The sequence below is a fragment of the Odocoileus virginianus genome, chromosome 1 (assembly GCF_023699985.2).
Source record: "Odocoileus virginianus isolate 20LAN1187 ecotype Illinois chromosome 1, Ovbor_1.2, whole genome shotgun sequence".
Taxonomy (NCBI): Eukaryota; Metazoa; Chordata; class Mammalia; order Artiodactyla; family Cervidae; genus Odocoileus; species Odocoileus virginianus.
In genome coordinates, this window is record NC_069674.1 from 66,396,406 (window position 1) to 66,408,950 (window position 12,545).

The window sequence follows — 12,545 nt, forward strand, 5'->3', positions numbered from 1 at the left end:
TGATCCTGATATATTAATTAACCCTTTGTTAATTGCTATGGCAGCTGGGCATAGAGAGGTTATAGAACACAGCTCCTACTCTTTAAGAAAGTATTCTCTTAGGGGCGGGGATTGGTTGAGGGGTGGGAAAGCTACTCTGGATAAAATGTATGATGCTGACTGCTCATCACTGTGGAACCAATTATTTGTAATCCAAGTTTTGGAGGAGATTTCAGTGTTGAACAGAGGAGTGGTCCTTATGAATGATGCTTTTTGTCCTTTAATGTTTTTCTTTTGCTTAAGTTCTTAGTAGTAAGGTTGAGATTGCACAGTATTTTCCCTGCTCATCACTGTTTAAATGAGTTTTCCTTCTCCTAGTCCTTAATTTCTACATTTATGAGAAATCTGTGTTTTTGAGAAATCTTTAAAAAAATTTTTATTTTTTAAAGTATAGTTGATTTACAATGTTGCATTAATTTCCACTGTACAGTAAAGTGATTCAGTTATATGTGTATATATACACATATATATACACACTCTTTTTCATTTTCTTTTATGGGATATTATGGTGTATCCCAGGATGCTGAATATAGTTCCCTGGGATACAGTATGACCTTGTTGTTTATCCAGTTTATATGTAATAGTTTGCATCTGCTAATCCCAAACTCCCAAAGCATCCCTCCCCTACCACCCTCTCGCTTGGCAACCACAAGTCTATTCTCTATATCTGAGAATCTGTTTCTGTTTCATAGATAGGTTCATTTGTGTCATATTTTAGATTCCACAGGTGATATCATATGATATTTGCTTTTCTGTCTGACTTACTTCACTTAGTATGGTAATCTCTAGGTCCATCCATGTTGCTGCAAATGAGATTATTTCATTCTTTTTATGGTTGAGTAGTATTCCATTGTGTGAGTATGTGTGTGTGTATATATATATATATATATACACACACCACATCTTTATTCATTCATCTGTCAGTAGATATTTAGGTTATTTCCATGTCTTGGCTATTATGAATAGTGCTGTTCTGAACATGGAGGTGCATATATCTTTTTGAATTATAGTTTGTCCAAGTATATTCCTAGGAGTAGAATTGCTGGATCATATGGCAACTCTATTATAGAATCTCCATACTGTTGTCCATACTGGCTGCACCAATTTCCATTCCTACCAACAGTGTAGGAGGGTTCCCTTTTGAGAAATAATCTTGGCCTTTATCCTTTGAGGGAGAAATAGGGCTTTATTAGGTTTCTGTTGGTGCCATAACAAATTACCACCCCCACTTCGTGGCCTAAAGCAACATAAATTTATTATCTTACGATCTGTGTTTCCACCTGAAGGCTCTGGGGAGGCTCTCCTGCTCACTTGCACTGTTGGCAGAATTCAGTTCCTTTTGGTTGCAGGATGCAGTTCCCATTTTCCTGCTGGCTGTCAGCTGAGGGTCATTCCCACCTTCTTGAGGCTGCCCGCATTCCTTAACTCGTGACCCCTTTCTTTCCCCTGCACAGCCAGTGATGATGGGTCAGCTCCTCCTTGTGGGACAGCTCTGGCCTTCTCCTCTGCTTTTAAGGATTCATGTGATTCGCTTGGGCCCACCTGGGTAGGGTAATCTCCCATCTCAAGCTCCTTAAGCTTTGTCCCATCAGGAAAGTGTTTTGCACCACATGAGGTAGCATATCCTTAGAATCCAGGGGTGAGGACATGGAGGACATGGACATCTTTGGGAGCCATTATTCTGCCTGCCACAGGCCCTGGTTTATTCTGTTTTATGTCATTATTCTACCTAATCGGCCCAATGAATTGCATCTGTATCTAGTTGCAGAAAAATTGGTGAAGGGAACTTGTGTAATTATCAAGTGTATATTTCTATCTGAAAGGATTTTTGCCTGAACACAGGAAAGAACAATGACACGTAATAATTCTTTGTCTCCACTCTGGAGAAGGTGATATTTGAGCTTCCAATGAAGGCACAGATGGGATGAGTGCGGCGTGGTCAAGACCTGGTCTGACCTTGACCTTGACCATGTCTGCTCCCGCTCCTCCACTACCCCTCTTGGCTCCCGTCCTCGCGTCTTCTCTGGGCCACCTCTGTCCTCGCGTCCCCTCAGCTCCTCACTCAGATGAGCATTGTCTTTGCTCTTAGCTCTGGGTGGGCACTTCCTGCATTTTATTTTGCTATATTGGTCAATTGCTCTTTTTTGTTTATACCACCAGTTAGATTGGAAGAAGGTCAGGGACAACTTTTTCTCCCCTTTTTCTTTCTCTGTTTCATTTTGAGGGAAATAATGGACTTAACAAGGAAGGAAGGATTGGTTCAGAAGAGAACTGACAGGGTCTTTCCCGGTGGTCCAGTGGTTAAAACTCCATGCTTCCATAGCGGGGGGCTCCGGTTTGATCCCTGTTCGGGGAACTAAATCCCACGTGCCGCACAGTGAGCCACAAAGAGAGAGAGCTGACAATGAACTGAAAGGGGAGAGCAGCTACACCAGGAGGCACGGCTGCCAGGGCTAATATTTGCTCAGTAAATATTTATAAAAGGGTATGAGGAGTGTGACTCGGCTAAAGCCAGGGCGGGCACCGGGAAGAAAAGCAGTTGTTTTCAGAGGAGAGATTATAGAGGCTGCTGGAAGCCAGGTAGAGACTCCATGACTTGGAAGAAGAAGAAACAGTGGTAGGGTTTTGTGTTGTGGGCTTTTGTGAAGTGATGAAGGTGGGGCTCTGGGAAGACTGGTTTGGCTGCGTAAAAGGATGGACTGGGCAGGGGAGAGAAAGGAGCTGGAGAGATCAACTTGGGAGGTGAATAGTGACAGGTGTGGAACGATGGCATAGGGCACTAGGGTAGCCACAGTGACGAGAGGAAATGGCTGAGTTGAGAACCATCTTGAAGTAACAGGTGTCGTATTAAGGATAAAGGAAAGGGAAGATTATGTCTCACCTACATCAGAACTTTTTTTTAATTGAAATACAGTTGATTTACAGTATTGTGTTAATTTGTGTACAGCAAAGTGATTGTTATACATACATGCATACATACATACAGTCTTTTTTATTATGATTTATCATGGGATATTGAATCTAGTTCCCTTTTCTATACCATAAGACTTTGTTGTTTATCCATTCATGGAACAGTTTGCATCTACTACCTGCAAATTCCCAATCCATCCCACCCCACCCCACCTCCCCTTGATAACCATAAGTCTGTTCAACAACAGAGGAATTTTAAATCTGCTGATAGAAATAGCAGAGCTGAAGGTAGATCAGTGTGTGAGGTGACAAATAGTCTGGGACAGCATGAATTAGAGGTGACAACTGGACAAATCGTGGAAATGCCCCATGCATGACTGAAGGTGGACAACCAGAGCAAAGTTCTGAGGAGGTGTGGGCCACCGGCAAGGGGGCAGGTGAATGAGTTCACCAAAGGAGTAAGTGTTGGTGGGAGCCACACCTACTGGTGACAAGAGGCCAAGCGTACAGACATGGGCGTGTGGCTGCGGGGCTGACATGAGGGCAGTTCCCTTCACAAGGTCAGGTTCTCATGAGTTGTTTCTTCTTTAGAATTGTGCTGCAGGAGTGTGCCCACCTCTATCCTTACCTTCATTTGCTTGTTCTCTAGTGACGGATAGCATTGAAAGGATTTGTGTGTTTTCTTCTTGGGTGGTTCATGTTTGAGACATTTGTTCCCTCAGTAAACATCTGCTGGGAGGAAGGGATTTTCTTTTGTCCATGTGATGTCATGTCTGATGCCTCAATTTTGGAAAATGAGTGTTGTTGGTTGGATTATGTTGAAAGAGGGTTAGATCCTAATTGGAGCAAGCTTTCTTCCTTTCTGGGAATAGATTTAAAGTAACAGTTCCAAATCACCTCTTGATTTTAATGAAGTGAAAATGGATCCATGTAATTCAGGGTTTTTTTTTTTTTCTTTTGTTTTTTTATTGAAGTATATTTGAGTTACAATATTTTAGGTGTACTGCAAATTGATTCACATATATATATATGTATGTGTGTATATATATATACATATATATGTATGTGTATATATATATATATATATGTGTGTATATATATATTTGTTTTTTTATTGAAGTATATTTGAGTTACAATGTTTTAGGTGTACTGCAAAATGACCCATATATATATATATATATATATATTCTGTTTCAGATTCTTTTCCATTATAGGTTATTACAAGATAGTGAATATAGTTCCCTGTGCTGTAGGTTCTTGTGGTTTACCTATTTTATATATAGTAGTGTGTATCTGTTGATCCCAGACTCCTAATTTATCCCTTCCCCTCCTTTTTCCCCTTTGGTGACCATAAGTTTGCTTTCTGTGTAATTCAGTTTTATCTTGTACACAAAATCCTGTTACCAGGGAAAAGACAGACAAACATAGGCTGAGGACAAAATGAGTATGTTACAGTTGAGACCTTTATTACCTAAATAATGACCAATAACACAGAAGTCACTGTTTCCGTTAAATAGTATTTTTCTTTTTTAAATTCAGAACACCTGTCTTTTATGCATTTATTTATTGAACCAATGTTTGGGTGTGACTGTGTGCTCAGTACTGGGCCAGCTGGGGGGTCGGGCAGGGTAACTGAGGTGAGTCAGGCACAGTCCAGGCCTTCAAGGAGTTTCCTGTCAACTCAGGGGTTAGGTAGGTCTATCAATAATTGTACAATAAGAGAGAAAGTAATAAATGTCTTAGTACAGAGCGCAAACAGTTGAGGCCCCAGAAAGCACCATTTGAGAACAGTAGAGGGAGGGAACCAAACAAGCCTTCATGAAAGGATGATGGCTGAAAAATCAGGAGAATTTGAAGACACAGTGCCTCAAATGTAATGAACCCTACTTCATGACCAGCTTAGTTGTTGAAGTGGCGAATATATGATTTCTCCTGCAAGGAGGTGATGGCATGAAGGAGAAGGTGGTTCCTTCTATGGGATGGGGAGTGATAGGAAACATGATGCGTGAGCTGAATCTTGAGAGAAGAATGGGTGGATCTTTGCTGGGTAAGTGAGGGAGCAGGACATGCCAGGCTGCAGGAACAGCAGAAACAGTGGGTAGGGTCATGCGTCGCCCAGTGCCCTGGAGAAGCTCAGTCCCTCAGTGTGGTGGGAGAGGTGAGGAGAAGCCAGAAAGGTAGAGAAGGGCCAGACCGGGGGCAGGGTCAGCGGGGCCTGGTGCAGCGCCCCAAGGCCATTGTGCCTGGAAGTGTTATGGTCAGTGCATCTCAGAAATGTCATGTGGGCAGCTCTGGGGAAGGTGGAACTTCTGGTTGAAAGATGGAAGACTGGCAATAAGGACACCGGTTAGAAGACTTTACCTGCTTTTACTGTGAATGAGAGAGGGAAGAAAGGCATAGCCTAGTCAGTGGGAAGTGGGGAGAGACACCCAAGATGCTGGGGGGGCTATCACAGGATTTGGCCCTTGAGTGGCTACAAAGAGGGAATCTAGAGAACACCTTCTGGTTTCTGACGTGGCTGCTGCAGTGAGGGGTGGTGTCTTCTCCCAAGGCAGGGGTTGGGTGCTGCCCTCCTGGATCCATGATTAGCCTCTGGGACCACTAAGTAGGAGCTGTCCTTCTGAGAGTTGGATATTTAGATGTCAGGCCCAGGAAAGGGGTTGTATTTACCAAAGACAGAAGACACCAGTGCAAGAACATATGTGACAGCTACAGAGACACCGCCATGGTGCATATGGAGCAGGATAGAGAACAGGGGAGATAAAACCAAAAGGCCGGGTTACTGAGGCCTTTCATCCTAAGGTGCTATGCTTGGTCGCTCAGTCATGTCCAACTCTTTGTGACCCCATGGACTGTGGCCCGCCAGGCTCCTCTGTCCATGGGGATTCTCCAGGCAAGAAGACTAGAGTGGGTTGCCATGCCCTCCTCCAGGGGATCTTCCTAACCCAGGGATCAGACCCAGGTCTCCCGCATTGCAGGCAGATTCTTTACCATCTGAGCCACCAGGGAAGCTCAGGAGTTTGGGATTAATTTGTAGGCAGTGTTTTTTCCATGTACTTACTTTCAGAGTGGGGTAAGAATACCCTCCTGAGTATTTCACCCCATTTACCGTTTAGTGGCAAACATGGATCTGCTTCCATGGGCTCACTGATGGATGTGGTGAGCACTGCTGACCCTCTCTGCTTCCTTGCCAGTTGCTCTGCAGAGTCGGGCCAGTGCCTGTGCCGACCCCACATGATCGGACGTCAGTGCAGCGAAGTGGAATCTGGCTACTACTTCACCACCTTGGATCACTACATCTACGAAGCAGAAGAAGCCAACTTTGGGCCTGTAAGTAGGGCTGTGCTTGCCAGGTGGGTAAAGTGGGGTGGGGGGTGGTCAGTAATGTGATATACATGTTTTGTAAGGAGCATCTCATCAGTGAGCATGAAGCAAGGATCAGGACCAGGCCTTCTTGAAAACAGTCCTATTTAAAACTAGGTAAATCCATCACTCAGAAAGATTTCAAAACATTCAGTAATGAGGCTATTGGTGTTTTTAAGGGAGTTGGTTTTTTTGTTTTTTCTATTCTCTACTGACACTCCAAAGTTATTGAGCTGGTATAGTTAACATTCAGAGTATATTGTTTCCGTTTTCTGTTGCTGTATAACAGCTATCCCAAAAGTTAGTGGCTTAAAATACATGTCTGGCACATCAGCTGGGGTGGCAGAAACAGCTGAAGGTTGGCTAAGCACCGTTCTCCAAACAGCTGTCTTGCGCTTCTTCACAGCATGAAGAGTAGTGAGACTTCTTCCATGGCATCTGGCTTCCAAGAAGGAGGAAACAGAAGCTGCCAGGTCTCTTAAGGTCTGGGCTAAGAAGACCCAGAAGGTCATTTTTTTTTTTCACATTTTGCTGGTCACAAGTCACAAGGCCAGACCAGATTCGACAGCAGGAGAACAGAGTTCCTCTAGATGGTGAAGCCACACACACGTTCATTGTAGGAGATGACACACTTCATCTTTGGAGGTGACTATGACTAATCACAGGTATTACATGTAATCCTGTGCACTCACTCAAAGTCACCTTTGAGTTAAGCAACTCACATTGATCCAGTCTCAGTCTCAGTGACCATCAGAATTCCCTCATCAGTAGTGAACATTCATGACTGTATCAAATTTCCTCATTTGTACCTGGAGCTTGAAAGAAATGCCAGTGAGGATGACAGAAATACACCCATAGATATTGGGCTAGTCTTGTAGAAATGCAGGACATACCTGGTCACTCCTAGGCTTGCTCATAACAGCTTTTGGGATGTTCTCCTTCCTTTCTTCATGCTCATTCCCCTGGTTGTATCATAGAAGGTATATCCTAAGCCTTAATCCTATCTCCATGTCTCAAGAGTACCTCAACCTAAAAACTAAAAAGAAATCAATTACCTGTTTATATTCCAAAAAATTATAGAATCTACTGGGAAAATGTGGCTGCAAAAAAAAAAAATAGGTTTCATATCTACAGTTTTGGACCTTTGGGTACCTTCAGATTTCTTTGACTGTTAACATCAAATTCCACTTCAAGTAAAGCATCACTCCTGTCCCCTTGTCCTTAGGGGGTCAGCATAGTGGAACGGCAGTATATCCAGGACCGGATTCCTTCCTGGACTGGAGCGGGCTTTGTCCGAGTGCCTGAAGGGGCTTACTTAGAGTTCTTCATCGACAACATACCATATTCTATGGAGTATGACATCCTAATTCGCTATGAACCACAGGTAACCCCTCAGTGGACTAATGGGGTTGGGGGATATTGGTAAAAGTTTTTCTTCTAATGGACACTGTGTTTTTGTGAGATGTGCAGGCTGCCTTGGAATAGAGGAAACTCTCTGACTTTCTATCTTCCTCAAAAGTAAAGATGTACATTTTTCTTGAATTCACTTTCACAAACATTTAGTGATCTCTTTGTTAAGCATGTAGTCTCGCTGAGAACTGAGGTGGTAACAAGAGCGTGCTGGGTGCTCCTCTTGCCCTCGTGGCCTCCCTGCCCGGGGGCGGACACGTGTCCCTAACTGGCATCAAAGGTGGAAAGTGTAAGAGCAGAGACACAGGCAGGGCTGCAGGAGGAGAGCTTCATACCAGCCAGACTGCCCAGGGGCTGCCAAGATGTTTCCTAAAGGGTCAGTTGCAGGTCTTAAGATGGAGACAGAATTTTGGCACAAGCGGAAGTGAGGAATAGCAGGAGCAGCAGACGGGGTCGTTGGAGTGTCCTTCCGCATAGTCGGGTAAGGGTGGTTGGAGATGTTATTAGGAAAAATGCTGGGATCAATAAATGAACCTGGAGTCTGTATTAACAGGAAGCTTTTGAAGGGTTTTGGGCAGAGGATTGTCATCATCTAAGCTGTGGGTTTGGGTTTTTTGTTTTTTTTTAATCTTCTTATTTTTTGCTTTTAAGTCAGAGAAAGATAATTATATGGTACCATTTATATGTGGAATCTAAAATATGGCACAAATGAACTTATTTATGCAATAGAAATAGACTCACAGACAGAGAAAACAAATTTATGATTACCAAAGGGGCAAGGGAGGAGGGATAAATTAGGAGTTTTGGATTAACAGAGGCACACTGCTATATATGGAACACTGAAACAATTAGGACCTACCATATAGCACAGGGAACTATATTCAATATCTTGTAATAACCTGTAACAGAAAAGAATCTGAAAAAATAGATGTGTGTGTATGTATAACTGAATCTCTTTGTCGTATCCCTGAAGCTAACACAGCATTGTAAATCAACTATACTTTAATAAAAGATAATAATAATAAGGTGTGTTTTAAGGTGGATGGAAAGGGATATTGGGAGAGGCAAGGAGAGCTGTGGGAGGCTGTTTCAGTGTCCAGGTGAGAAGAGATTTGGGCTAGAACTGGGGTAACAGCCAAGAGAATGGTAAGAGGAAAGGGAAATGCACGCGAGTGTTTCCCATTTAAACTTGGCAAAAGATAGGTGGATGGAGACTTCCAAACAAACAGGCCACAGCCGGCCAGCTTGAATCGTCCTTCTGATCCTCTGCTTCTTACTCTAGCTCCCTGACCACTGGGAGAAAGCTGTCATCACAGTGCAGCGGCCCGGCAAGATTCCAAGCAGCAGCCGGTGTGGAAACACTGTTCCCGATGATGACAACCAGGTGGTGTCCCTGTCACCTGGCTCCAGGTCAGTGTGGCCGTGGTTTGCAGCTCAGCAGATCCAACACGCAAATTAATTATTCTGCTGGTGTCTCATCTTGTGAGTTGTACAGTAACCATTTCAGAGCCAAAACCAGACACAGACTGTTCCTTCCGTTGGGGTCTGTGGGGAGCTTTGATAGATTGAATGCTTAAAGGTTGACCTTTGGTTGTTACCTTTCTTTTCTGTTTCGGGGCAGGTACGTGGTCCTCCCCCGTCCCGTGTGCTTCGAGAAGGGTGTGAACTACACAGTGCGGTTAGAACTGCCCCAGTACACCTCCTCGGACAGCGCTGTGGACAGCCCTTACACCCTGATTGATTCCGTAAGTGGAGGTCATTTCCGATGCGAGCAGGGAGGACTGGGCAGGCAACATGTGTCTGCTTCCCTAGAGGGATTGTGGAGGATAATGCTGAGAGGTGAGGCAGAGTCTTTCCTGCCTCCAAGGTTACTTTGCTTGTTTACTCTAATAAAACTCCACCCTCTGGAAGAATCCACTCAAGCTGATCCTTCCTGAAAATAGGAAGTGTCTGAACAATGACATTTCAAAACCCATCAAACTATCTATACTTTTTCTGGCAAGAATGTTTTAAGAATGAGAAGATTTCCACTTGACGCCATGAGTCTGGGTTTTTTATTTCTGTTTCTTTTCAAGAGTCAAAGAAGCACTTGGGGTTTTTATGTGTTGATTTGCGTTAATTGGTGACCCCAGGCAGCCACCTAAGAACAGTGTGTTCTTCCGGTTTCTTCCTAGCTTGTTCTCATGCCATTCTGTAAGTCACTGGACATCTTCACCGTGGGAAGCTCAGGAGATGGGGTGGTCACCAACAGCGCCTGGGAAACCTTTCAGAGATACCGATGTCTGGAGAATAGCAGGAGCGTTGTGAAGACGCCAATGACTGATGTTTGCAGAAATATCATCTTTAGCATTTCTGCCCTGTTGCACCAGACAGGCCTGGGTAGGTGTCACTGCTGCTGCTTCTGCCCTTTCTTTCTCAAAAGCTCCGAGGACACTTGGCATCATGAGATACATTGGCAGGCATGTCCAATGGTTCTGTTAGGCATACAGCACAAAGGAAAGAGTCTCAACTGCAGTTTATGTTTGTTTTTTTAAGAGTGTGTTAGTGATAAAGCACCTCTGACAGTGGACTCAGTCATCAAGAAATACACAAAGAAGAGGGGACAAGGGAAAGGTCCCTGAGACTTGCCATATGCAGGGCAGGAAGTTGAAATGAAATCAGAGGAGCATCCCATAACTGAAATTGATGTTTTGCTCTTTGAAAAGTCACTGGCCTTTTGTTGAAGGTCCTATGATATTTGAGCTTTGAAGGCAAAGAGAGAAAACATTAATGACTTCCTTCCTAGAAAGACTGCTTTTACCTGTCAGCTTGCTCCTGTTGCTTCCCTCACACCCATCTGAGGGAAGATAAATGCTTTAAATGGGAATTCTGAATGAGCCGAGGTACCCATGAGGGGTCAGGGAAGAACCTGAGCAAAAGGACAGGCCAGTGCAGAACTGGGTGGGATGTGCTGGGCTTATCGCCATGGCAGGCATGGCTGCCCTGGGTCATGGGCTCTTGCCTGTCTTCCCTGCAGCTTGTGAGTGCGACCCTCAGGGCTCCTTAAGTTCCGTCTGTGACCCCAATGGAGGCCAATGTCAGTGCCGGCCAAACGTGGTGGGAAGAAGGTGTGACAGATGTGCTCCTGGCACCTTTGGCTTTGGGCCCAACGGATGCAAACGTAAGTTGATCAGAAGAACTGTAACGTATTCATTCACATCATAAGTCATGCAGTGTGTGTTCCATAGCTTCAGAAGGCATGCTGCACTCCGGAAATGGACCACAGAGGCCCGTGAGCGTTCTACATTGAAAGGAGGGGGCCAGCCTGTGTAAGAGATGTGTTTGCATTTAACAAGTTTCTCAACGTGGTCCCTTGGTTGCCTGTTTCTTCAGCTTGTGAGTGCCATCTGCAAGGATCTGTCAATGCTTTCTGCGACCCCATCACTGGCCAGTGCCACTGCTTCCAGGGGGTGTACACAAGGCAGTGTGACCGCTGCTTGCCCGGGTTCTGGGGCTTTCCAAGCTGCCAGCCCTGCCAGTGCAATGGCCACGCCGATGACTGCGACTCAGTGACAGGGGAGTGCTTGAGCTGCCAGGACTTCACCACAGGGCATAACTGTGAGAGGTATGTGCCGCCTCTTGAAAGAGAACAAGGTTGTTTTTGAGTGAGCAAGCAGCATCTTAGACAAACCACAGAATGAATCTCTGCCAGGCTCCAGGTTGCTCATTCATTTCTAATCACCTTGGTATTTTCTAGGAACTCATTCATTTATCCAGTACAGATTTAGTTTACACCTTCTGTGTGCCAGGCATTGTTTGAGGGCAGGGGGAGATACAACAGAGAACAAAACTGGCAGGAATCTGCCCTCTTGAAGAGTCCTTCTCGGCTGTACAGAAATCATCTCTCTGGCTCAGCCGATTCTGGCCTAGGGTGAGAGTTGTGAAATGTTAATTCCTAATTTGGGTCAAAGTAGAAACCAAATCCAAATGGGGATTAGCCACTTTAATGGCTTTGTTTTATGCAGCTAGCATTTCCAGGAGCCCACGTAAAATGTGCACAAACAGATCTGTTCTCCAGTTAGCAGTTGTTAATTGAGTAATTATTATGGATGTAGTGCAGTGCACCAGTGATAGGAAGAATGGGACATAGAATGTGCCTCTAATCACATTACAGCCCAGCTCAGTAGGTAAGAAACAGTCTGTATGAAAAAATTACATCCTGACTTATATCATTCATTACTAATTTAAAAAGGCAGACATGCTCTTAGAATCTGCTGTTTTGGGAATACTAGGCTCCACCTTTCAAGTCAATAAACCTCTCCTGATATCCACACTCCGTGGGACTTTTGTTTTTAAAAGAATATTCAGCAAATGCTTCAGTCAGTGCAAAAGTTGCTCAACAGATTAAAGAAGTTTTTCGTGAAAATTGAATATGTGATTACAGCATGAGGATGTGCAAGGCAGCAAATCCATGGCTCTTGGTTGTATGCTGGATGGTATTCAAGAATTTGGAGAGTTCAGTGACTGCTCCTTAGAGTAAAAGTCAAGTGTTTCCAATTACAAGATTGTGCTGTAGAAAGATAGGAGGCAATTACACAAGATTGAAAGGAAGAAATTAATGTATTGGTGTCATTTTTTGTTTTCTTCATTTGATTTTTCATTACCATTGTTTCAGTGGGCATGGAGAATAAATTCAAGACAGAGAGATGAGAAAAACAGATGAAAAGGGTGAAGAAGGTGGGGAACACCAGTCAGCAGAGGTGGTTGTCCACAAGGCCGATATGAAATCATATTTCTAAAGCATTCTGATTGCTTGCAGGAGAACTCAGGATGTAGGAGGAGGA

At 44.2% G+C, this 12,545-nt stretch overlaps 1 protein-coding gene across 1 annotated transcript in view; it reads left to right on the forward strand.

The window, feature by feature from the left end:
- LAMB1 (laminin subunit beta 1) overlaps positions 1-12,545 on the forward strand; it is a 75,870-nt gene that overhangs the window by 31,817 nt on the left and 31,508 nt on the right. Inside the window, exons 14-20 of the mRNA XM_070469062.1 lie at positions 6,144-6,279; positions 7,538-7,696; positions 9,005-9,132; positions 9,344-9,467; positions 9,897-10,101; positions 10,739-10,882; positions 11,095-11,326. Coding sequence (XP_070325163.1) covers positions 6,144-6,279; positions 7,538-7,696; positions 9,005-9,132; positions 9,344-9,467; positions 9,897-10,101; positions 10,739-10,882; positions 11,095-11,326 — 1,128 coding nt within the window. The remainder of the gene's footprint in view (positions 1-6,143; positions 6,280-7,537; positions 7,697-9,004; positions 9,133-9,343; positions 9,468-9,896; positions 10,102-10,738; positions 10,883-11,094; positions 11,327-12,545) is intronic.